This window comes from Carassius gibelio, chromosome A3 (assembly GCF_023724105.1).
Source record: "Carassius gibelio isolate Cgi1373 ecotype wild population from Czech Republic chromosome A3, carGib1.2-hapl.c, whole genome shotgun sequence".
Taxonomy (NCBI): domain Eukaryota; kingdom Metazoa; phylum Chordata; class Actinopteri; order Cypriniformes; family Cyprinidae; genus Carassius; species Carassius gibelio.
Window position 1 is genome coordinate 20,016,765 of NC_068373.1, and position 26,295 is coordinate 20,043,059.

The 26,295-nt window shown below is 36.3% G+C and overlaps 3 protein-coding genes across 7 annotated transcripts in view; 2 read left to right on the plus strand and 1 right to left on the minus strand.

The window, feature by feature from the left end:
• Positions 1-2,889, plus strand: LOC127951552 (homologous-pairing protein 2 homolog). Of its 2 annotated transcripts, none has more exons than XM_052549504.1 (8): positions 1-160; positions 315-415; positions 650-739; positions 841-952; positions 1,050-1,195; positions 1,556-1,693; positions 1,947-2,006; positions 2,646-2,889. In XM_052549504.1, exons 1-8 carry the CDS (start codon positions 139-141, stop codon positions 2,700-2,702), a joined length of 726 nt encoding a protein of 241 aa, XP_052405464.1. In that variant the 5' UTR covers positions 1-138; the 3' UTR covers positions 2,703-2,889. The 2 variants fall into 2 exon arrangements, with proteins under 2 accessions (XP_052405464.1, XP_052405472.1); XM_052549512.1 differs by having other exon boundaries at positions 1,556-1,609.
• Positions 2,836-14,503, minus strand: LOC127951535 (max-like protein X). 3 transcript variants are annotated; one of them, XM_052549486.1, is made up of 8 exons: positions 14,380-14,503; positions 8,010-8,049; positions 7,669-7,758; positions 6,035-6,144; positions 5,098-5,200; positions 4,907-5,006; positions 4,490-4,691; positions 2,836-4,052 (listed from the first exon to the last, which is right to left on the minus strand). In XM_052549486.1, the coding sequence occupies exons 1-8, from the start codon at positions 14,470-14,472 to the stop codon at positions 3,996-3,998; spliced, it is 795 nt and encodes a 264-aa protein (XP_052405446.1). In that variant the 5' UTR covers positions 14,473-14,503; the 3' UTR covers positions 2,836-3,995. The 3 variants fall into 3 exon arrangements, with proteins under 3 accessions (XP_052405446.1, XP_052405453.1, XP_052405437.1); XM_052549493.1 differs by having other exon boundaries at positions 8,010-8,046; positions 14,380-14,487; XM_052549477.1 differs by having other exon boundaries at positions 8,010-8,062; positions 14,378-14,487.
• Positions 11,535-26,295, plus strand: part of LOC127951491 (formin-like protein 1) — a 19,686-nt gene continuing 4,925 nt past the window's right edge. Inside the window, exons 1-14 of one of the 2 annotated variants that reach the window (XM_052549388.1) lie at positions 11,535-11,780; positions 15,499-16,167; positions 18,056-18,139; positions 22,312-22,398; positions 22,587-22,660; positions 22,810-22,893; positions 24,025-24,168; positions 24,314-24,425; positions 24,530-24,606; positions 24,706-24,799; positions 25,401-25,475; positions 25,609-25,719; positions 25,883-26,032; positions 26,163-26,264. In XM_052549388.1, coding sequence (XP_052405348.1) covers positions 16,003-16,167; positions 18,056-18,139; positions 22,312-22,398; positions 22,587-22,660; positions 22,810-22,893; positions 24,025-24,168; positions 24,314-24,425; positions 24,530-24,606; positions 24,706-24,799; positions 25,401-25,475; positions 25,609-25,719; positions 25,883-26,032; positions 26,163-26,264 — 1,359 coding nt within the window. In that variant the 5' untranslated portion in view covers positions 11,535-11,780; positions 15,499-16,002. Of the gene's footprint in view, positions 11,781-15,396; positions 16,168-18,055; positions 18,140-22,311; positions 22,399-22,586; positions 22,661-22,809; positions 22,894-24,024; positions 24,169-24,313; positions 24,426-24,529; positions 24,607-24,705; positions 24,800-25,400; positions 25,476-25,608; positions 25,720-25,882; positions 26,033-26,162; positions 26,265-26,295 lie in introns of those variants that run through there. The other variant, XM_052549382.1, reaches the window with a different exon arrangement.

A 26,295-nucleotide genomic window follows, 5' to 3' on the forward strand; every position in this document is an offset into this window, starting at 1 on the left:
ATTTAACACACACCAGAATGGCGTTTCCAAGATGACGTGCGTAGCTTCGTCACCGGTAGTCCCACAATTCAACTCGGCGCGCGAAAGCTGACTGAGGAGGTAAACAACAGAGGAGTGCTGACCTAGACCGAATAAACAATGAGCAAAAAAGACAGTGCAGGTACGCGATGCTTCTTTTTCTTACACTAGTGGACATGTTATGCCTTCGTTTTACTTGTGATTTCATGAATGATAATGCACAACGCTACAATACAATAATAAGCTGTAACGTTATAACTTACTGTATCAGATTTCCTTCTTCGTGTCACACTCAGGTTTCGCTCAGATCCTCGCTTACCTGAATGAGAAAAACAGACCCTTCAGTGCTCAGGATGTCTTTACAAACCTACAGAAGCAGTGTGGTCTGGGTAAAACGGTAAATAGCAACATAACATTTCAGATTATTTAACACTTTCGACCAAAGCTGATTGACGTACAATTAATGTCCAGGAGCTAAGAGAGTGAATTTACAAGAGCTCTTTGAGGTGCTCACCGTTTGTGTTACAGTAAATGTGATCATTTAATATCACAGTTTGTATACAGAGTGTATTATGTGGATTGGTTTTATGATGTTAAACGCCTTTATTTTCTCTGCACGTAACTTACGCAGGCTGTGGTCAAAGCAATGGAGCAGCTGGCCCAGGAGGGAAAGATTCGAGAGAAAGTCTATGGGAAGCAGAAGATCTACTTTGCAGATCAGGTCGGTCTGATTCCTCATTTAATATAATAGGATGGAGATGATTTGTTTTTAATATTAAGAGAGCTGGTGGTGTTGGTTAATCAGCCTTTCAATCTCTTCAGTCTCAGTTTGCGGATGTGAGTGATGCTGAACTTAAGAAGATGGATGCTCGTATTGCTGAAATCGGCAATGATGTACAGACCATATCACAGAGCTGCAGGCAGCTGGATACAGGTGTGCACTCAGCATGCGCTGCTGGGTAAAGATATGTTGGTTGAACTTGTGCACAGACTGTTTGTATTTGATAGAAAGTTCATGGTTTTGCCGTCAGAACTGAAGGAGCTGAACAGCTCATTAACCACAGCCGAGATGAAGACACAGATCCAGGAGCTGCAGGCGGAGTGCTCTGGGTACAGAGAGAGGTTGGAGGAAATCAAGTCCGCTAAAAACCATGTGACCCCTGAGGAGAGGCAGAAGGTGAGAAATCACTGCATTCTTTGATATCCAGTTTTTTTTTACCCTGGCACCAAAACAAAGTGTTAACGTTTACCAGCTCTGTGCATGATTAATGAACACAAAATGTAATGTTGAATAAATGACCGTTCATACACCGACATGAATGTCTCCCACACTGGCCGTGGGCCATTCTTACTGTTGAGCCCTGTACATTAAATTGCTTTTTGTAAGCAATGCAAAAAGACTTCTATTCTAGCATCTCTGGAATATGTTTGATTCATTAGGTGAAGTTTATACAGATAAGTTGGCTGTCCTGGGGCAGTCAGTAGTAGTACATTATGCTTGTTTATGTTGCTGACAAATGTATTTCTTGCCCCTCAGGTTTACAAGGAGAGAGAGACTTATGTGAAAGAATGGAGGAAGAGGAAAAGACTGGTAACGATCCGTAAAAACATTTATTCACAACTTCAGAATTTGCCCAGGAGACAAAACGTCAACTTATTTTTTAATGATGCAGCTGTAAGGCATGCCTTTATGAGAGTGCATTCATTTCATATTTATCTTCATGTCCTCAACACCATGGTTTATTTCTAGTGGAATGGAAACTGTTCTCGCACGTAATATTTTTTACTATCACTGCCAATGGTCAGCTGACCTAAAATGATACCTGTGATAATGCTACATAACTTACACTATATTTATTAAGTCTTATAATGTACCATGATATGAAAAGAACCAAGTGCAGCTTTTAATTAGTCTCTTTACCTGCCAGGTTACTGATATGGTTGAAGCTATTTTGGAGGGGTACCCAAAGAGCAAGAAACAGTTTCTGGTGAGTCATTTGATTAGAAATGGTTATCTTTTGACAGCCAATCCCCTTATAAGTAACATTTACTTGAAGTACCCCTTGATATTTGTCGTTAATATTTCAATTTCAACACATATGCTTGTTCACGATTCATGTTCACGTCATGATATGCAAGTAAATAGATCCTGAATTTTTAACTCGTTTCAACCCTTATCACAAAAATGAAGAAATATGTTACTGATGTAAATTACAAATGTAATGTAAGATGAATGTTTGGTGATAATCGTAATTTTTACACTACACGTAACAATACTGATATTTATGTCTTCACTTTTTAACAATCACGGTTTTATTTTGCCTTAATGCTATTGAAATGCTGCAAATTTCTGGCCACAAAAATATTGGAATTCATGTGACTGTAAATAAAGTGAATTTAGCTCAGTTCCTAAATGCACATTGAAATTGCAGCACAGCCTGAGATGAAGTTTTAATTTTACATTGAATATTACCAATTATTAGCTTTTCATCAATTTATATATATATATAAAAAAAGTATTTCTTCACAGTATTTCTGTTCACAGAAAACCTTTTTTTTATTATTAGTTTTTTATTGTCAATGTTGCCTAACTGAGTCTTTCTTCTAAATCTTGTGTTTGAAATCAGGAGGAGGCTGGGATTGAAACAGATGAGGACCATAAAGTGACAATGCCCAACATCTGATGGAGGACACACTGAATAAATTCAGATGCCACCAACATTGTTGCCGGGACACCTAACCTTTGGGAAGGTTGGAAAGTAAAGTAGAGGATTCTTGTTAACAACGTGTTGAGAGAGAGAACAAACGAGCTGTAAATAAGTTTGAACATTGTTTATTTTTCAATTAAAAAAAATTATACTGATACAAAAATATTTCCACCAGACTGTTCCATTGAAGTCAGAAATGCAGAAGCACAGAGTCTAGTATAGTAGTTCAGCACGACGTAGCCTCGTTCTGTGAGCTGGCATTTCGCTCCACTTTATGGCTTGAGTTGTAAAGACGTCCCTTATTCCAGCACAGGTCAAACAGTTGATTGTACAATCATCTGTTATTTAAAAAAAGATCTCAATACCTAATAGTGTCCTGAGTAGACTTTCGATTCTAATTTTCATTATGTCTTAATTAACATGAATTAAAAATATAAATAGAATTGGGCGGTCACACCAAGTGAAGCTGCTGCCATGCACGGATGCGACTGTGTCTTCACTGATAGCTTATGCAGCACAAAAAAATACAACATAAATGTAGAATAAAACATGATCGCGCTACACACTGCTGAACAACAACTGACATAACATGACAAACAATCTTCCATTATTTGTGCATAGACACTGCAATCTTTGGACACACATCCCAAGGACAGTGGCTTAAGAGGAACAAAGATGGCTCAGCATTGCCTAACTTTAATTATATTAAAGCATGAGGGACAGCTGTTTTTGGTTCTAAAAACCAACTGACAGTGAAACATCACAGTTTAACTAGACATTTTGGCTCCCCTTTAAAAGGTGAAAATGTAGTTGTGCTTTGGAAAATGACTTGAACATGAGGTATAGATGATAACTGAATGCAACATACCAAGCTTAATCATTCAAAGGCAGCTTCTGGTTTATCATGAAGCAGATTGAGACACATCTGTGTGTTCAACAACATCACCTAAATAGAACTTAAACATTTTTTCATTTGGAAACCAGCTGAAGATGTGGAAGGAAACAGAGGATGCAATCGCAAACATCTTGGAACAGATTATTACCTTCCAAATTATTAGCAAGAAAATGACAGATCTGACTGAATTATTGCAGTTCCACATTTTTTTGATTGGAATCATTGCCATTAACACTATATCAGTCGATACTTGAGCCAGCGCTGCTGTGTCTCTTCAGAGTTCTTGAACGCACCGCGGTCCATTAGAGAGACTGTTCTTGAGTGAGATAATGGCCTGAGAGACAGACAGACGTCAGACATACAGATCGACAGCTTCAGTACAGCTGACCGTTCACTTGCTGCAGCACAGTCACCACAAACTCTCTCAGCGTCTGTCAACAATACAGAAAAACATGGTCAGCATTTATCTAAGCCTGCGTATGTGACAGACTGAAAAACTGAAGCTTGCTGTCTCTTGTGTAGTGATCAGTTTGTCTACATTGGTTGTTTTTAAGGCACATTTTGCGTGTTTAATGCATTTCCGGGTTGTTTTGTCTTGTTGGTATGAATACATTTGAAGTGCCAGGGTTCCCACTGTCTGGAAAAACCTGGATAGCCTCATTTTAAGTGTAATTGCTAGACTTAGAAAACCATGTACATTAATAAAATCCTTCTGAATCATTATCCAGTAAATCATAAACAAATGGAAAACTCATGAGGCCTTTAAATATTGTTGTGGGCCTTAAAGTAAAAAAAGCTGAGAACTGCAACATAGCAGATAATTCAGGTATGAACGTCTTAAATGCATGAGCATGTGCATGCATGCTACCTGGGGCTTGCAGTGTTCCTCGATCCAGCTGAAGACGCAAGCAGAGAGCTCCTGAAAGCTGTTGACTGACACCGAGGCACAGAAGGACTGGAACAGAGAATCCATGATGCTCTGAAACACACTGAACTTCACCTGATCTGAAACCTGCTCGCTGCCCTGCTGAGGGTTATTCTGATGGGCCTTCACAATGTGCTCATAGTTCCTGAAACAAACCCCACAAAGCGTCCATTAGAGACACAGTATCTAAGAAGCATCTTCCTCTTAAAGGGTGTTATCTTTCTTGGCAGAAGAGAGACAGTGTCAGATAAAACCCTCTGAAAGCAGATAACAACCCTGTAGGGGAATAAGTGGAACTACATTTCTCCACTTAAGCAGTTCAAATGTTTTTGGCCCCCCTTTAAATAACCGACCACTCACGTTTTCATAATTTTCAACGCCATCACCTCCTTCCTAAGAGTGGAAACATCCTCTTCCTGTTTCTTCTTTTCTTTGTGGAGAAACTGAATGTAGTCGATTGCTGCAAACACACACCAAAGTCACTGAGCGTTTCCATTCCAGAGTAAAAGACATGTGACGAGGAAATCTAAATAGATAATGAAGGTTCTCACTCTTCTGCAGGACTGTAGCTTTACTTATCTTCTGTGTGGCCATAGCAAAGTCTGACTGCTGCAGGCATGTAGGCACTATAGACTGCAGGTCATCATAGCCTTTCTGTGGGACAGAAATCGTACAGACACATTTGAGCGACAGAAGTAGAACGCTAGAAGCACGGCACTGTTCTCTTTTATACACGGTCCAGTGTTTACAGGATCATATAGTGACTCAGTTGACAATAAATTTTGCTCCACATGAACTAATCTCTGCATGTTTTGGGTTGCTTGCAAATGTGTATTTGGGAACACAACATGCGCTGACCAATTTCACAAATTTGTAATGAAAAGCGCTCAAAAAACAGCTTTTGTTCACAAAAGAAGCTTTAAAGGTTCCCTATTATCGCAATTTATTTATTTCCACCAAAACTAAAGCTTGATTGATTATTATTTCCATATTTTTCGAAAAAAGGTGTTTGGCCAAATTGAGCAGCCCTACAAACGAGCACAAGCAGCGGAATAAAAACACATTTTATACAATTTTATAAAAATAATGAGCAATTTCCCCACACAAATTGTGCAGACCTATGTTGACAATCTACTTCTATTTGGCTTTTTAAATTTTTTTTATTTAAATCTATTAAAATTGTATGAAATGAAGGTTAAATTGATCCAAATACAGACATCTTTGGCAGTTACATTTCATCTTGCAGCATGCCAAGATAAACATATTTCAATCTCATGACACTCTTCCTGAAAACCACAGAGCACCCAAGTTAACACCCAAAATACCACCATAACCTACTGTAATACTACACATGGAATATTTTGAAGTTTGAATGTAATCAAGTCAAGTAATAACTGCTTTTATGACTGATTATTGCTGTCACTTATGTAAGCTACGATATTTTCAGTCTTCCTTTACCCTAAAACAATTTGCTCTTCTCACTCTTACCTTGATGGCATCTCTGCGTTTCTGCTCTGCCTGTGTGTGTGCCTGTCTTCTCCGGTCTTTATACGACTCCTTATAGGGCGTCTCATGTCTGTTATCACTGTCTTCATCATCTAAACCAAAGGGATGAACAATATGTTAGCGGACTGTATCTTGATGTCTGTCTTTAAAGGGGGGGTGAAATGCTATTTCATGCATACTGAGTTTTTTTACACTGTTAAAGAGTTGGATTCCCATGCTAAACATGGACAAAGTTTCAAAAATTAAGTTGTACATTTGAAGGAGTATTTTTGTTCCAAAAATACTCCTTCCGGTTTGTCACAAGTTTCGGAAAGTTTTTTTTCGAGTATGGCTCTGTGTGACGTTAGATGGAGCGGAATTTCCTTATATGGGTCCTGAGGGCACGTCTACCGGAAGAGCACGCGCTCCCGTAGAGTAGAGCAAAGACATTCACTGATCAGAGCGAGAGACCGAAATGTCACAAAAGAAGTGTGTTTTTGGTTGCCAGGGCAAGACAACCCTGCACAGATTACCACAAAAAAAAACATCATTAAGAGAACAGTGGATGGAGTTTATTTTTACAGAGCATCAACGGAGTTGTGCAAGTGTTTTTGTTTGTTCCCTGCATTTTGAAGATGCTTGTTTTACAAACAAGGCCCAGTTTGACGCCGGGTTTGCGTATCGTTTATTTCTTAAGGATAATGCAGTCCCAAAGAAAAAGGGTCACGATCGTGTGTTGGAACCACATGCGGTGAGTAAAACTGCTTCAAATATCTCTGTGTTGTTTACTTAGCTATCAGCGCGTAAGCACATCAAGTAAACAACATGCGATGTTGTCATCAAACTGCACTTTCCACATGTACAGCTTAAAAAAAAAAAAAGACGACAAAGTGGAACTTAATCATTTTCCAATACCGCTAAGCAAATATATACAGTTTCAGTACATACCACATAGAGAGGTCGTTGCTGATGCTGCTCTTGTTAAATTTCAGTCTCTGGATCTGATTCTGGATCATAAATATACGCTGAATCTGAGTGTTAGCCATGGTTTGTTTTGGATGTTTTTTTCCTCACGATAATGTCACAGCTTCCAAACGCTCTCAACGCAAAAGCCTACTCGCGCTCGTGATTCTTTAGCTCCACCCACACGTCACGCCTCCAGCCGCTCGTGTTTTTCCGGGAAAAATCGGTACAGACTATCTTTCTCTTATGAATATAATAAAACTAAAGACTTTTTGGAGTTATGAAGGATGCAGTACTACTCTATAGGTACTCAAGATTAACAGGATATTGAGTGAAAACGAGCATTTCACCACCCCTTTAAAGCTACAATAATCAACAAGTATTTTCTTTTATATTGTGACAGTGTAGTTTGACATCATTGAGGAAGAGAACAATATAGGCCATGGACTTGGTTCTTTGCATCAGAGGCAGATGACTGCGAGTCTGCAGGAGCAGGGATTAAATGCTTAAAGAGTATGGCATACAAACGCATGGATTTAATTGTTCACAATGCATTTTAGAAAACAGACGGGTGAATTTTTTCTTTCATGACAGGGTACCGATGACCATTTTAGAGTAAAGTTATAAAATAATGGCCATGTTTGATACTAGATTAATTGAGATTAGTATATCACCTGTGTTTGGTACTGAAGAGGCACTTGTGGATCCAATGCTGTTGGCTCTTGACACCAAACTTTCTTTTTGAGCACTCTCGGCAAAGAAACCTAATGATATGGACATATATATTAAGTATAAATATATAAACTTTTACATTTTGGATACTTTTGGTTTACTTTTACAACATTGACAGCACAAAATAATTTCAGCTTTGTCAAGTCCTCCCTTTGGGTTAATTATATTTTGCATATCTAACTGCATATCTAACCTTTGTCTTAGCATATAAACTAGACAAAAAAAAAAAAAAAACCTACAGTAGTTGAGTTTTTCAGTAATATTTAATAGCACAGGCACTCACTGTGATCGAAGCCGTTGTCGCTGAAGGTGCCGTCCGTCTGCTGAGACATGGTGACCAGTGATGTAAAAAAAGACAGACAAGAACAGTCAAAGCCAGCCAGACTAAACATCCAGAGACCAGAAGCCAACTGATGATCACATATGTAAACTGAGCCTGACCTGTCCTACCTAACCTTTATCTGGGACACCTCTAACTCCCCACTGCGATGTGTCCCAAATAACCCCTTTAAAAGGTGACATTTAATCTGCATATGTAATCAGTGATTGAATTGTAAAAAAAAAATGTAAAGGGGGATTGTGGGTCGGGGGATCCTGTGATTACAAATGACTACAAACTTTTTTTTTTTATTAAATAAATAAAAAGCTTTATAAAGTGATCTATGGTTTGAGCTGTTATAAGTTTATTTTATTTTTATTTTTATTTTTTGGGGGTCTTCACAATGTTGGTTAAACCAATGCAAGCACACACACACACACACAATCTCTGTGCATCTGCGTGCCAAATGACCTAAATAATGCCCCTTGTGTGTTGACAAAAAAATTATTGAATATTTTGGGGGGTATTTTTTTGTCAATAACGATAATTAATATTCTGCTGAGTGCTGAAATATCTATTTTAATCTGTTTTAATTAACAATTCACTGAATCCTTTAATCAAAAAATGCTTTCAAAATGACTGATTCAATTAATCAAAGCAAATTGACTGTTTCTGAATGGATCACTGAATAATTGGCTCATTATTATAAGAGATTCATTCATGAAAGAAACACTGCATGCTCTGAGACACACGGAAGATCTGCTCCAGGTTTGTTTGGATTTAATTTGCAAAACAGGAAAAAAGACTAAATTTGTCTGTAACTCACTCACATAATTTATTGTCTGTTGAGCGGCTGTGTAAAATTAATAGAACATTTGCGATAACGCACACATTCCGAGATTAACTAAATAGACTAAAGATAACAATAAAACAAAAAATCACAGACAGGGATGTCTTTTTATTATTTTAAATATAAAGGCATTCTAACTTAATTCTAAATAGACTTAATCATACAATTAATGTTTTTTTACTCATTTGTTTTCGTTTTTGTTTGTTTTATCCACACTTTAAGACAGTGACATAGGCAGATTTTTAGCATAGGCACCCATTGCTATTGACATACCTAAACTGTATGAACCGGTGTTACGAGATTTTTGGTTTCAGTGGGGGGATCACACATGGATATTCATGAGTTTCCCTGAAGTGCGCGTGGAACGGAGAATTTCACGCTCATTGTATCTCCGCAGGTTTAATGGAATACTTTTTAAAAATGTAAACATATTTACAACATGCCTAAACTACATTTGTTCATCATTCAGTAATGGTTTGTAATGTTTTTATTAGTTTGCACGTTTTGTTCAGTCGACACTGTTTGAATGATCGCAGACATTCAACACACTTAAGCTAGTTGTAACTTACTTTGATTTCAGTTCATTGTGCTGTAGCTTGCAATGATTAAAACTGTGTCTGTTGTTAGTTGTTATCATTTGAGTACAACAGCTGATAAACTTGTATGTATGGTTGGTTTTTATCTGTCCTGCATGGTGTGCTTGCTCTGAAACAATTAGGCTTAGGCTATTTGCAAAAATGAATGGGAATCTAAAACCACACACACAATCCAATTTTGGATTAAACCAAATTGTATGGACAAAAGATTAAAAAGTAGCCTACATTTGGTACATTGTAAAATAAGAAAACAAATACTTTGCTGCATTTTATGGAATGGAATAACTAAATTCATGTTAAAAATAATTTTATTAACATGTTCACAGGTGCGCTTGTTTTGATATGATACAACACTGTTCTAAGGATTTACAATTTACAATTTACAATTTAAAATAAAGATTTTTCCCCCCTGTGATGTCAGATCTCAACTTCTCCTCTTCAGTGTCTCATGATCTTTCAGAGATCATTCTTACATGCTGATTTGTTGCACAAGAAACATTTCTGATTATTATCACAGCCAAAAATGGTTGTACTGCTTAATGAAGTGTGGAAACCATTAAACATTATAAATGTCTTTACTGTCATTTTTATTAAATTAATGCATCCTTGAAGAACAAAAATATATTCATTTATTTAAAATAAAAATTATACTTTTAAATGGTAATGTCATGTATCAAATGCCAGGATCAAGTTAGGAAATGTCTTTTTTCTTAGCTTTATGATGTCATATTTGTATACAGCAGATTCTACAAGGACATTAACATCACATTCTCTTGTCTCCTATGTTGTCTTGTTTTGGTGCATTCACATTCACACACCAACACACATTTTACCAACATCAAAAACTAATCAATCCAATCTTTATTCCACTTATATTTTTTATATTTAGAGGCCCTTTTTATTTATGTAGTCATTTAAAAGACACTTTACACATACATACACATAACAAAAAGAAAACAAGTAGATAGAATAGAAAAATGATAAAGAAAGATAGTGTTAGTGGCCTTTTTTAAAAGGAAACAAGCAGTTGGAAAGCCTAATTAAGATGTTTATGAAACTTCATGACTTAGCCTATACATAATGCTGGATGAGTGTTTGTTGTGTATTAAAATAGACCATGCTATCATGTCTCATCCAGGTACAGTGCAACACAGTCAAAGAACAGATGACAGAGGATAGCATCAGTGTAGGTTGCAAAATGTTTATTAGGCCACTGAATCTTAACAGAAGAGCATAAAAATAAATAATTGAAATGCTAGTTGGATCTTGGAAACCTGTGTAGCTTTAATCATCCAGGTGTTCTAGGATTTTTGGTTTCACTGTGCAAACCTTTACCGTGATAATCTTTACTGGTAAATTTACATTTGTTTGTAAAAATGTTTAACTATTTTACATTGGAAACATGAAAAAAAGAAAGAAATTTCAGCAATATGTTTTTGCAGCAGTGTATGATTGTATCATAGTTTACAACTAGAAGACAATTCACAACCAGACAACATGGAGAATGTTGAACAGGGGAAGTTGAGACACAGATCATCACACCAGAGAAATAGAAATATATATTCACGAAATGATAAACAAATGTAGTTTGTGCAACGCTGTAAATATACATATAGTATATATACACATACAGTATATATATATATATATATATATATATATATATATATATATATATATATATATATATATATATATATATATATATATAGTGTTGCACAAACTACATTTGTTTATCATTTCGTGCAGTCGTCTCCGACTTAATGATTGCAGGCATTTGTGTAATTTGTGTTATGTTAAGATAAGGCTCAGCAAACTTTAGCAACATATATATATATATATATATATATATATATATATATATATATATATATATATATATAGCATTAAACCTGTTGAGATGCAAGGAGCCTGAACTGAAATTCTCAGTTTCACCTCCACGTGCATGTCCGGGAAACTCATGAATATTCATGTAGCCCCGCCCACTGAAACCAATGAACTAGAAAGCTGAAAATCTTGTAACACCACAAAACGCAAAGGTTCACTGCAGAGCTAGACAAGACAGGCATTTTACTTCTGCTTTTCGCTTTGCTAGATAAGACCCTTCTTCCTCTGCTGGGATCGTTAGAGCCCTTTAAAGCTGCATTTAAACTACATTTTGGAAGTTCAAACTCAGTGACAGCATAGAAGTCCATTATATGGAGAGAAATCCTGAAATGTTTTCCTCAAAAAACATAATTTCTTTATGCCTGAAGAAAGAAAGACATGAACATCTTGGATGACAAGGGGGTGAGTAGGCCTATATTATCTGTGAATTTTTGTTCTGGAAGTGAACTAGTCCACTCCTTGAATCTCAGTCAGTTCACCAGAAAGTGACAGTAAAAGGTAAAAACTCATCAGCTGTTATAGCTTTCCACATCTGAAGCCACATATTCTCCCAGGGTGTACCCAGAATAGGCCTCTTTGAACCGTACTCGAGCGCGTTTGACTAGTGTGAGCGTTCTGCAGTTCGTTTAGCCGTCCCCGACCCGGTTGGAAGTGGTGGGCCAAGCATGCAGTGTGAGCGATACCCATGCCGGAACATGGAACAGATACTTGCTGCATCCGAAAACTGAAAAATGCTGCCTTCGGAGGACACATTCCAAGGTTGTGAGGCATCAAGACACCTCCGAATTCAATGTTGGCTTCACTTCCTTTCTCCTGAGATGCCTTAATCTGGCATTTGAAGGCAGCAAAGATGTATCCTTCGCTGCCTTTGATATGCCACAATCCTGTGTGTTACATTCTGTGAGAGTTAAGCAAAAAAAATAAAAGATGGTGTCTGAAATTTGCGGTCGGTGGTCAGTTTGTGTGTAAATGTATGTTTCTGGTCGTCGTGCAAAAACAAAGTCATTGCCTGATACGACAGCGAGGAAGTGAGGCAGCAAGTCACCTGCCTCAGTTTTCGGATGCAGCGACTGTTTTTGTGTGCGCTACTGTCATCATTACGACCGCAAACATATTCTATTACTGCTACTACTACACTACTCTTTTATTTTTTATTTTAATTCAATCAAGTATATTTAGGTTTATAATGGCTGGTTCTTACTCTGATGAACAGGAAAAATTTGCTAGTAAAGTTGCTAATTATTTAATTAACGTCAGCTGCCTCCGCAATCATTCTCTGATACACGCATGGGAAAATCAACGCACAACGAAAATTATAAATTCATTATTCGGCAGAATATTAGCCAACGGGGGTCGTCTCTGAGTGTGAGTACACCCTCAGAGACGACGAGATGTACGAATCTTCATATGCTGATAACTGTATATTCACGGTTTTTAACGGTTTTAATTTAGCCTACTCAATATTTCTCTTGTGGCCCGACAATAAGCTACTGAAGAAAAAAAGAGAAAGAGAGAGAGAAGACACATAGGTCTATGTGGTGTTAAACTGGTTTTTTTTTTTAGGTCGGTGCTTGAAATTAAGCTGCTCTTAATTTTCACGGACGATTTCAGTGTTCATAATTGTAATTATATGTCTATAATTAATGATATAATAAACATGTTCTGAAATACCTTTTAAATAAAATAATCAATGAGGAGTAATAGCCTACCTCGCAGCGCATCAGTTTTTGCGGCGATGAGCTACGAAATTATTGAGGGGCAAATTAATTATTAAAATAAATAGTGTTTATATGTTTGAGTTTTTTTTTAATTATTATTTGTTAATTTTTATTTAAATTAATAGGCCTATATATTCGGAAACAGGTGCACTTAGTCGCCGGCGTCAGTCACAAAAACAATCTTTGTGAGGAGAACAACAGCTGGTCTGACTCCCCTGCTTCATAATAACATGAGTGCTAGAGCAGGCCGATCTTTAGCCTAATGACACTGAATGGGACGCATCCCTCGTACTTGCAGTCTCGCATATCAGCAGAATAAAGTTATGTCAAGGAATGTCTTTAAACTGTAATGAGTTTAATATCATACCTTATTGTGCTGTCTTCTTTATAAAGAACGTTTTGCGCGAAAAATGACTAAAACACTGATAACACTCTGAGCTCTGATAAATTGACGTTATTCAGTTTATAAATTATCATACGTAGAGAATATTAATAATTAATTTGATTCTGATAAGTTTTACATTATGCACAACATTATTAATCTAAAGGGGATGGTAAGGGGGATGGTGGTTTTACAGAGGGGACGCTTGCCAATTTTTCTAAAAACATAATAGCAAGCATAATGTGTCTCCAAACTCTGAGCGACCACATTTTATTATTTATTTTATTCGTTGCATATGAATGCGGCAGTAAGTCTGAATGCACTGGAATATCAGCATAAATATAAAAAAAGGCACAAACAAAGAGAGCCAGTGAGTCTTGCTGTCTTTGGCAGTATTTTGGGGCAACATCTGTCACTTGAATCGAATCCCGTCCTCTGGGGAGTCGACTCGTTTTCGATGCCCGATAATTCTGTCTAGTGAGGCAGTTTAAAAACGTTTTGAAACAACCAGAAAGAGTCAATGAAGCCAACAAGCAAGTTAGCTTAGCGGACTCAAGTCTTACACGTCTGTTATAGCTTCCATCCTAACATTAACAACATAAATAAGTCCGTTTAAGCGCAGAACCGTTTTCGGTCGCGTTTCTGTAGTGACTTGTTGTCTGATTTACCACTAAAACACTGCAATTTAAGACCACGATAATGTGGGAAGTTTGGGTAATTGTTCTTTTGACTGAACTCTGAACTTTGCAACTAACGTTAACGTTAGCCAGCTGAGCTAGAAAGTGAAACCAACCACTGCAGACCTACACAGATAAACAGTAACACACTTTACGAGGGCGATTTGAGAGGATTTGGCTGTTTAAAATCACCGGATCATCTATAACTGAATATTTTTCCTTACTTTGAGCCAGGGATCCTCCGGCGACGCGCTGTTTTCCGTCATTTTGCAATAAACAATGACGGGATGGTACGAGCTGCGCCCCCTACTGGCCATTATCTGTCTGACCTCTAGAGACGCATCCTGCTCTGTCGCTCTTTCTGCTAACTAATGACGACTGTGAATTCTGATTAACTCTACAAGTTTATTGTTTAATATATTGATCCATTCGATCCATCCATCCATCCATCCATTCCTTTTTTTACTCATTGCATCGTTTATGTATTCGTATAGCCTATACACATATACCTTACACTGATCATCTCCTATGTGAGTCAATATAAACATCAGTGTGGTCATTTATTCCACACAGTGGTGCTCTAAGAGAGTTTATCAAACTTCAAACTGAGAGTTGATTCTCATATATCTCATAGATCTATCTAACTCTCTGTCTATCTGTCTGTCTACAGAGGCCTATACTTTTATTGTAATTTCTGTATAAATATAAACTTTAAAAGTCTTGCGGTAACACCTTTTCAATAAGGTCCCATTAGCAAACGTTAGTTAATGCATGAACTAACATTAGCTATCAATCTGCAATGTATTTGTTAAGAGTATTTATCAATACATTTATTGGTTAATCAAAATATAGCTGTTCTTGTTAGCTGAGGTCCATTACATGATATGAACAGAGACACTTTTTTTTTATATATTTTAATTATGTATTAGTAAATGTGGAAATTAACTGAGATTTGTAAATGCTTTAGGCCATTACACAAATATTATGTTACTAGGCCAGAATTCACAAAAATAATCTTCTAGAGAAAACAAATAGGCTTGTGATAACAAGCCTGATCAACAGCATCGGTGTCATACAGTACATATATGCACATGAGTAATGTGATATGCTTTAGTTCATAATATATTTTTTTTAAATACAAACAGAACTTAAATTGACACACCCAGCAGGCTCTCTGTCTGTAGCGCGAGGTATCCAGGAAACGCTGATGCTTCTGCTTTTTTTTTTTTTTTTCTGTGGTTTCCTTCTGCTGTCACAACTGCTAGTCTCTCATTTCTGGAACACACAAGTGTGCTCGGACAGGTGCCTTCATGTATGTCAACATCTGTATATTCTTTTGGAAGGAACTCCTGCAGTCTTGATCAGAGGGGGTGGACATAAAGGAAGCTGCGAGAAAGATGCTCCAACATCTGAAGCACTCACACGAGAGGCAGACAACTGGAGAAAAGGCCTGTAACACTGGCAAACAACACATTCAGACGCACTTACAGACCCAAGAACTGAACTTTTAAAGGACCTCTATTGTCTTAATTCTAAAATCTGATCTGTTTGATTTTAAACTCTAATCCTGGTTGAGAGCTTCTTCACAATCACTTGCACCGTCTTGGACACAGTTCTGGTTTAAAAGGTATCTATTCTGTTCGACAGCGTGACCTAAAATACTCGGTGTGCTTTAATATAACACTGGATCTGAGTGTCTAGAAAACTACAAACATTTCAGTGGATTTTTACCTGTGGATTGCAGAGATATCTGTTTGGGTTCCTCCTGGGTTCTTTTGGGCTTTTGGAATTGCCAGTGGTTGATCCAGAAAGAGTTCAGTATCCTGAAATTCCTAAGGAAAGTTGTGATGGGTAACACAGTCGGCGGGTTTGATCAGGTGGAGGGGCCGGAGGCCAAAGGCTCAACAGGAGGGTCAAATGTTGCTCTCTCCACCCCTAAAAAGAAATGTGCCCCTGCTAAACTACCCATGCCTCCCGAGGAAGAGCTTGAAGAACGCTTCAGTGTGGTTTTGGTGAGTTTTTTGATACATAGACATGTAAATGTTATATATGAACACAGCAAAAGCAGCTTGTCTTTACACTTCCTGTTCTGATAAAAACAACAGCTGTGCTGGGAACTACAACAGTATTCAATTCTCTGTTTTCGCATTATAGAAACATAAATACTAGCTGTAGTGCAACAAACAAACTTGTATTCTTGATGCATTGACAGTGCATGCACAACAAATTAAAAGGATGATACAATACAATTTGAACATTTCAATGAAAATGCAATCTTCCACTTGAAATGCAAAATGAAGTAACACTAGGAAAAACACTTCTGACCTAATACAATCTGATTACTGTCACTTTAGTTCCACATGTGCTTTTGATATAGGAAATGGCAGTGACGAGATGACAAATTAGGCAACTTCTTAAGAGAAGTCATGAGACAACAAGAGTCCTACATTCTCTGTTATGACTGAACTTTGTTTCGTCTTTCGTTTAAGTGCAAGACACCACTTTCAATTGGTCATACTCCTAGATATGCCATCAAAATTATTGAGCGATTTCTTGTATCATTTAATTCATTGATTAATGGAAGCTAAGTTATCTTCAGTTCTGGTTCCACTTCAGCAACACATTGTGTAAGCCTGTTTCCATCATAGAGTGAATATTGTTACTTCTCATTAATGCAACTTCTCAAAATAATATTTTATTTTTAATTCTATATAACAAATGGCCATTTTATCCTTCTGAAAATACTCTTATTGGTCCAAGCACAACCAGGCTGTCCCAGGCCATGAGACGAGTTGGACCTACTAAACTCATCTTTACAATGCTCAGAGGATGGGCGAGTTTGGGACATTCTCTGCAACTTTGTCCATGACCCCATAAACTCAATCAACTACTCTGATCAAGTTACCATTGTATGTTAATGAATAGGTGCATCACACATGGTCACACTTAACAGTGATGTCCTCATTAGGCTACTGCCACTGAACTGTGCATTTGGTCCATTATATATAATATCAACTTAATCTAGTCTCACATTACTCACACTTTTGAACCAGTAGACCGCAGTTAGTCCCCCACCCTACCCCACCCACCCTGCTCACCACGCTCTCTCTGTTCCTTCACTAACCGCTCAGTGTGTTTCTAAATGTGCTTTCGCTCATTGTGCACACAACCTTAAAAAAACCTGTTCAAAGCGGAAACGTCTTAGTGTTTTAGAAAGAAACACCCCAGAACACAGTGTTTCAGCACTAAACTAGACACCTTTTTTAAACAACACACACTCTTAATGTGGCTCCTTCTTAATAATGAAGAATTTTTGTCGCTAATAATGTTTAAATACAAGACTCAGCCCTGTGCCCTCTTTTCAGGAAGTCACATTGTGTCCGACTGATGATACGCAGCATATGATCTCAAGTAGATAAATATAAACGCATGGGAAAATTAACGTATGAGACATGCACATAATATAATAGTTCATTTAAAAATGAAAATTGTGTCATTGACTCACACTTAAATGATGACAGGATTTTCATTTTTGGTCGAACTGTCCCTTTAACAATCTGAAGTAGACTTAAGTACCAACAATAATTGCTTCATGTATATTTTGTAATGTAGATTTCCCTCTCATTGTCTTGCATTAGATATAAATGGCGATTATCAATGTTACAAATACATGATGTAAATGGCAAATCAGATAATAATTGGAACTGAAGAAAAAGTTATAATTTATCATTTTCCATATACAGTATTATGGATGTAATCTGTCTATTGAAATCCAGTATTTTGTGATGGATGTGCATGGAGCATGTCGACCAATAAGAATAGCAATATGTTTCTTTATTAGTATATTTATTCACAATGATCTCCAGGTTGCTGTGATGAACTTTTAATTTCTCTTTTCAGAGCACCATGAATCTGCCTCCTGACAAGATGAAGCTTCTGAGTCAGTACGACAATGAGAAGAAATGGGAGCTTATCTGCGATCAGGTAAGATACTACTATTGTCATCTGTTGATCACCTTGTTTTTTGTTTTTTTAAATGGCAGCAAAGTAGAACTGAGAGTATCTTGATCGTTTCCCTGTTTAGTTCTCTTTTAGAGAGTGAGACATTACTCATGGAATACGTAATGAATTAGCCATACTGAAATACGTTAAGTCATCGCATTTTTGAGCAGTTTTGCATTTTCATAATACTTCATGTCTGCAGTGTTGGTGTGACCTTTGAGAGGAAGTTATCTGATAGACTAGATTTAGACACACCAGAAGCATAAACAAGATCTTTACACTGTGACACAAATACAAGAACAAAACTTATACAAGTTATATGAAGACTGTAACCAGGGTTCATATGTCCTTTAACGTTTATTTATTTGTTGACATTTTGACATTTTCTTTCTTTTTTGGGTGTATACTGCATGATATGTAAAAGAAAAAAACAACAACATTTAATTTATCACTCTAAATCGTAACTATAAATATTTAGGCTATATATATATATATATATATATATATATATATATATATATATATATATATATATATATATATATATATATATACATATATAATATATATATATATATATATATATATATATATATATATATATATATATATATATATATACATATATAATATATATATATATATATATATATATATATATATATATATATATATATATATATATATATATACAGTATATACAGGTGCTGGTCATATAATTAGAATATCATCAAAAAGTTGATTTTTTTTTTTTTATCAGGGACAATGCACAGAAAAAACATTAGTCTAAAAAAGAAGAGATGTCATGTTCCAGGTTATAACAAAAAATTATAATTTCCACCCGCAGTCCCTGGACAGGTAGATGTTATAGGCCCTACGTACAAAAGTTCATAAAACATATACAGAATAATACATAAAATCATTACTTCACTCACATCATAAAAACACACTCCACTTCAGGAATCTATCACTCACTCACTCACTCAGAATTTACATCGTTCATATCACAGTCAATTCAGTGCGTCCAGTGCGTATTTCACTAATTCCATTCAAAAAGTGAAACTTGTATATTATATTCATTCATTACATACAGACTGACATATTTCAAATGTTTATTTCTTTTCATTTTGATGATTATAACTGACAACTAAGGAAAATCCCAAATTCAGTACTATAAAATTTTACTTAAGACCAATACAAAGAAAGGATTTTTTGAAATCTTGGCCAACTGAAAAGTATGAACATGAAAAGTATGAGCAAGTACAGCACTCAATACTTAGTTGGGGATCCTTTTGCCTGAATTACTGCAGCAGTGCGGCGTGGCATGGAGTCGATCAGTCTGGGGCACTGCTCAGGTGTTATGAGAGCACAGGTTGCTCTGATAGTGGCCTTCAGCTCTTCTGAATTGTTGGGTCTGGCATATCGCATCTTCCCCTTCACAATACCCCATTGATTTTCAGTTGCTGGCCAATTAAGAACAGGGATACCATGGTCCTTAAACCAGGTACTGGTAGCTTTGGCACTGTGTTCAGGTGCCAAGTCCTGTTGGAAAATGAAATCTGCATCTCCATAAAGTTGGTCAGCAGCAGGAAGCATGAAGTGCTCTAAAACTTCCTGGTATATGGCTGCGTTGACTTTGGACTTCAGAAAACACAGTGAACCAACACCAGCAGATGACATGGCACCCCAAACCATCACTTACTGTGGAAACTTTACACTGAACCTCAATCAACGTGGATTGTGTCCCTCTCCTCTCTTCCTCCAGACTCTGGGACCCTGTTTTCCAAAGTAAATGCAAAATTTACTTTCATCACAGAACATAACTTTGGACCACTCAGCAGCAGTCCAGTCCTTTTTGAAGCGAGACGCTTCTGACACTGTCTGTTGTTCAAGAGTGGCTTGACACAAGGAATGCGACAGCTGAAACCCATGTCTTGCATACGTCTGTACCTAGTGGTTCTTGAAGCACTGACTCCAGCTGCAGTCCACTCTTTGTGAATCTCCCCCACATTTTGAATGGGTTTTGTTTCACAATCCTCTCCAGGGTGCGGTTATCCCTATTGCTTGTACACTTTTTTTCTACCACATCTTTTCCTTCCCTTCACCTCTCTATGTGCTTGGACACAGAGCTCTTTGAACAGCCAGCCTCTTTTGCAATGACATTTTGTGTCTTGCCTTCCTTGTGCAAGGTGTCAATGGTGATCTTTTGGACAACTGTCAAGTCAGCAGTCTTCCCCATGATTGTGTAGCCTTCAGAACTAGACTGAGAGACCATTTAAAGGCCTTTACAGTAGTTTTGAGTTAATTAGCTGATTAGAGTGTGGCACCAGGTGTCTTCAATATTGAACCTTTTCACAATATTCTAATTTTCTGAGAAACTGAATTTGGGATTTTCCTTAGTTGTCAGTTATAATCATCAAAATTAAAAGAAATAAAACATTTAAAATATATCAGTCTGTGTGTAATGAATAAATATAATATACAAGTTTCACTTTTTGAATGGAAAAGTGAAATAAATTAACAATTTGATGATATTTTAATTATATATATATATATATATATATATATATATATATATATATATATATATATATATATATATATATATATATATATATATGTATATCATGCATACATATCAAATCAGGAGAAAATGTTAAAGGCCTTTCAGAATGTTTGGAGCATCTCTAGTGTTTATAAAAAATGCTTAAAATTTAAATGATCTAGCTTGATTTTCTTGTTCTGTTGATTTTCTATGTTGTGGCAATATAGTTAAGATACAGGTTGAGGCATTTGTAGTGATCAGTTTCAGAGAATGCATGGCCTATAAGATGGGGAAAAAACAACAGTGGTAGACAGAAATGACTCATTACAGTATGTAAATGATGTTAATTTAAGTAGGCTTGCAAAGAATGCTGATAGTGAGCAGACATCTCAACGGGAGAAAAGGGTAAAATAAGTGCAGCGGCAAGAGACGGTGAATGCACTTCCTGTGTTAATATTTGTGTCTCTATGACAACTGTAGGATGCAGGCTTTGTAGCTATGCATGTAGTGAACACGGGTTGTCTTAGCAACCCATGCACACAACTAACATGTATTTCTTACCATGGGCATAATGTAGGCTATATACCACCTTCAGGGAAAATATGTATTAATATAACTGAAGAAACATCAATAAATGGCATATATCTCTCATACATATACAGTACAGTATCTGAGATGGATTGACAGTAAGATTTAAAAGTTTGGGATCAGCAAGATTTATATATATATATAAAGCAAGATATATCTATGACCCTGGACCTGGACCTGGTCTTAAGTCACTGGGATGTATTTGTACAGTAGCTATAGCCAAAAATACTTTGTATGGGTCAAAATGATAGATTTTTCTTTTATGGCTAAATATTTTAGTATATTAACTAAAGATCATGTACCATGAACATTTTAGCAAATTTCCTAATGTAAATATATAAAAACTTAATATTTAATTAGTACAGTAATATGCATTTCTATTAACTTCATTTGGACAACTTTAAAGACAATTTTCTCATTATTAAACTTTTTTGTACCCTCAAATTCCAGATTTTACATTTTTACATGTGAGGATAGGCCAAATATTGTCCTGTCCTAACAAACCATACATCAATGGAAAGCATAATTATTCAGCTTTCAGATGATGTTTAAATCTTGATTTTGAAAAATGTACACTTAAGACTGATTTTGTTGTCCAGGGTCACATATTTATTTTTTATTTAAGGAATTAATTTAAAAGTGGCAGTAAATACATTTAGAATGTTACCGAAGGTTTCTGTTTCAAATAATGCCATTCTTTTTAACTTTCTACTCATCAAAGAAATATATCTTGGTTTACACAAAAATATTAAATATTAAGCAACACAACTGTTCTCAATATCTGTCATTTAAATTGTAATAATATTTCACAATATTACTGTTTTAGTGTATTGTAATCAAATAATTAATTATGAGCATATACTTTAAAAAAAAAAAATTAAAAAGACTTACCAACCCCAAACATTATTCAACCTCATTATTCTATATGACCAAAGAGCATTTAAATATCTTCTACACGCCTCCATCATCACAGCTGGAAGTCAGTCCATTTATTGTTCCTCTTTCTCCTGATGTCTGTTAGGAGCGATTTCAGGTGAAAAACCCTCCCTCGGCTTATCTGACTAAAATCAAGAGCTTCTACCAGGACCAGGGTGGAGTGACACGCAGGGTCAGTACATCCTTCTCTTTCTGTTCTTTCCCTCACCTCCTCCTTATACTCGCATTTCTCTTATCCTACATATGTGCTGACACCCACCTGCCCAAAAAGCCCAAATGAGATCTCAGTTTAGTCTCAATGTGACGTGAATGATTGTCTGTCAATCAAGTCAGCTTACCTCTGCGATTCCTTCTCCACAGTTCAAGAAACGTGTGCAGGAGTCAACTCAAGTCCTGAGAGAGCTGGAGATCTCGCTGAGAACCAATCACATTGGGTTAGTGGCCGCTTTATTTTTCTTGTGCAATGCAAAGATCACTGCTTCACTTCACTGCTACTTCTGAACTAAAGAAAAGATCATTTTACAGCTGAATAATAAAAGATTTCAACAGATACATATCATAATATTCCTTTTTTACTCTACAGGTGGGCTCAGGAGTTTCTGAACGAGGAAAACCAAGGCTTGGATGTCCTGGTGGACTACTTGTCATATGCTCAAAGTGATGCGCCGTATGTTCATTCTGTCATTTCTAACATTTTCCATCAGCACCATTACAGTCGTCTAATGCAGTATTTGTCCTAGAAGATTTTATGAGTAAATCCTAGATTTTGACAAGCAGTAACTACAATTCACTCACCATATTAAAAATAAAGGTTCTGAAATGAGTTTTTGCAGCGATGCCAAAAAAACTTTCAGTTAACAGCTCTTAAAAGATAAATTTTTTACATGAACTGTTAAAAATAAAGTTTTATATTAATTTTTATTTATTGGCATTGATGGTTCCATTAATATCCTTTAACATCCATGGAAACTTTCCATTACACAAAAGATTCTTCATAGTGGGTAAATGTTCGTTGGATTATTACTTTCTTTACACTAAGAAAAAAAGTTTATTTTTTATTTTTTTTGTGATGGTTCACGCAAAAATGAAAATTACCCAATGATTTACTCATGACTTTCTTCTTTCAGACGAATACAATCACTTTTCCAAGGTTTATAATGGCAGTGAATGGGTGTTATTTAATAGTCCAATAGAAGTCCATCATAAAATCCATCATAAAAAAGAGCTCCACACAGCTCCGGGTTTTATGTATTTAAAACTTTATAAACGGTAATCTATAGATTTTTATATAAGCCAAGAGGAGCCTTATTTGCCTTTGCTCAAGTAAACAAAACTTGGTATAAAATGGTGAAATGAAGTTTTCCTCTCAACTTTATTGTAAAATTCATTACCCGAAGCTTTTCAATACGTTGCACACTTATGACATTCCACACAAGGTGGAAAAAGGTGCTTTTGCATCCCAGATGCCCTATAATTTTTTGTATATAACCAATTTGTGCTCCGAAAACCATATAAAGCAATTAAAATAAAAATGTCATTGTACTTATACAAAATATGAATAACTGATTCTGAATAAATTTATGAAAAAATAGGCATGGCTCGTGTAGGCATAAATCATTTTTTTTTTTTTTTGTAACAGAGGAGTCTGAAGGACATTTTAAAAATCAAAAGAACCCTTTGTAGAATGGAAAGGTTCCACGGATGTTAAATGGAACCATAGATGCTTATAAAAAAAAACTTTATTTCTTAAGTGTGTAGCTGAAAATGACCTCAGATTCTGTGCTGACGTGTTTCTCAGGTTTGAGGTGGAAGCTGTGGAAAACGGCGGTTCTGTATCTGACAACAGGAGGTTGTCAGAGAGATCAGTGGAGGATCTAGCCAAAAATGTCAACCATTCTCCCACACACGGCGTGCGTAAAGTGGCACGTGCATTCACTGTCCGGTGAGTCAATGTTACGACACACCCCAAAATACAGCGATCGCTGCTCAGTATAAGGACTAAAATAAAGAAACCATGAATTTAAATATTGTTCTTATTCTGATAAGTTTACAGATTCGGTGTTAATCTTTTTGCCTCTCCACATTAGAATAAGCAACTTGGCCCACGGCAGAAGAGCTATGCGAGATTCTCAATTGGCCAGCCAGAGAGATGACGTTCACCTCTGTATTATGTGTCTGCGTGCTATCATGAATTATCAGGTATGCTGGCGTGAGAAACACATTCAAACACTAGACTCATTACTCAAAGGTCATTTTAGGAGAACTTTATATGACTCATCTTTTTTTTCTTCTTTTTTTTACAGTCTGGGTTCAATTTAGTCATGACTCACCCCAGATGTGTCAATGAAATTACACTCGGTCTCAACAACAAAAATCCCAGGTGAGGGTTTTTTCTTATTTTTTCTTTTTCTTTGTGGGGGTATAGGGGTTGTGAGTTTATTGTATGAGTTTGTAATACATTTATATATACCATTCATAGGACTAAGGCTCTTGTGCTGGAGCTGTTGGCTGCAGTGTGTCTGGTTAGAGGAGGACATGACATCATCATCTCGGCCTTTGACAACTTTAAAGAAGTAAGATGACTTGCCTTCTACACATATACAAACACTTTTTTTAATTATTATTATTATTAAATTATATGTCTTCCTAAAATGGTTAGGTCAGGTTTTGCAGAAGGTCAAGATACATTTCCTTCTGCCTAGGGCCAGAAGTATAGCTTAAAAACTTAATTAACTCTTTTTAATCTTTTACCTCCTCCCAGTGTGCTCCGAAATCATTCTAATGCTGATTTGCTGCTCAAAAACATGTATTATTATTCTTATTATTATCAAAGCTGAAAACAGTTGTGCTGCTTAATGTTTTTATGGACACTAATACTTTTTTTTCAGGACTCTCGATAGAATAGACTGATAAAAATGACAGCATTTATTCGAAATATTAATCTTTTGTAATATTATCCATGTCTTTACTTTCACTTTTAATCAAACTGAAAAAAATGTTTCTTTAAAAAAAAAACTTGAAATGGTAGCTAAGTGACATAAATATCAGAAATTATGCTAGCAATACTACACAAATACCTTTCTGAGACAAGTAAGAAGTCTATACGTTTTGTAGCACAGGATATAACAAGTGTCATGCTCAAACCTCACCTCTGTTCGGCCCTTTTTCACACAGGTGAGTGGAGAGAAGAACCGCTTCGAGAAGCTAATGGAGTACTTCATGCATGATGACAGTAATATAGACTTCATGGTGAGCTTTGCTGTCAATCACATCTGTTATCAGTTATGAATTACACAACAGTTAGCCTGCTTGCTTTTTTCTTTTTGTGTGTATGTAATATAAATGATTTTAAAATCTATCCGTTTGATCTTTTTCTTCACAGGTGGCTTGCATGCAGTTTATAAACATTGTGGTCCACTCAGTGGAGAACATGAACTTCCGTGTGCATCTTCAGTATGAGTTCACCCAGCTGCGTCTAGACCAGTACTTAGAGGTATGTCTAGTGTACAGAAGAGATAAATACATTATAAAAGCAAATCATACATCTTACACATAATTAACACTGACCTGGTTCCTATAGATTTGAGATGCTTTATATGCGGCGTGTATGCATGAAGTTGTGCATTATCCTTGTAACGAAATGTGTGTGTCTGCAGTCCTTAAAACAGATGGAGAGTGAGAAGTTACAAGTACAGATCCAGGCGTACTTGGATAATTTGTTTGATGTTGGAGCGCTGATGGAGGATGCAGAAAATAAAGGGGATATAATGGACCATTTAGCCGAACTGCGGGAGACCAATGCACAGGTTAACTATACTCTATGGACACTAATACATTTACACATAATGACATAATCATCTACTAAATAGCACACATGCCTCGTTGCAGGAAGGCTGTTCTGTTCCTCATAAGTGTATGGATATTCTTGTGTTGTAGCTGAATTCCAGATTGCAGGAACATGAGAAAAGAGCACAGGAAAAAATGGCAGAACTAGAACAACAACTAATGCAGGCCACTAAAGAGACAGCAGTGCTTAAGGTAACCCACTGCATTTTCCTTTCGTTGCATA

What these genes read in the sequence shown, in the direction of transcription:
- LOC127951535 (XM_052549477.1), bottom strand. Translation starts at nt 14,472, where the DNA reads ATGGCCAGTAGGGGGCGCAGCTCGTACCATCCCGTCATTGTTTATTGC. An exon ending in GAGGATCCCTGGCTCAAAGT is followed by an intron (nt 8,063 to 14,377) that starts AAGGAAAAATAT and finishes TACATCACTGGT; the next exon opens with CACCATGTCTCAGCAGACGG. An exon ending in AACGCAGAGATGCCATCAAG is followed by an intron (nt 5,201 to 6,034) that starts GTAAGAGTGAGA and finishes TCTGTCCCACAG; the next exon opens with AAAGGCTATGATGACCTGCA.
- LOC127951552 (XM_052549504.1), top strand. Translation starts at nt 139, where the DNA reads ATGAGCAAAAAAGACAGTGCAG. An exon ending in GAGCAAAAAAGACAGTGCAG is followed by an intron (nt 161 to 314) that starts GTACGCGATGCT and finishes TGTCACACTCAG; the next exon opens with GTTTCGCTCAGATCCTCGCT. An exon ending in AGAGCAAGAAACAGTTTCTG is followed by an intron (nt 2,007 to 2,645) that starts GTGAGTCATTTG and finishes GTTTGAAATCAG; the next exon opens with GAGGAGGCTGGGATTGAAAC.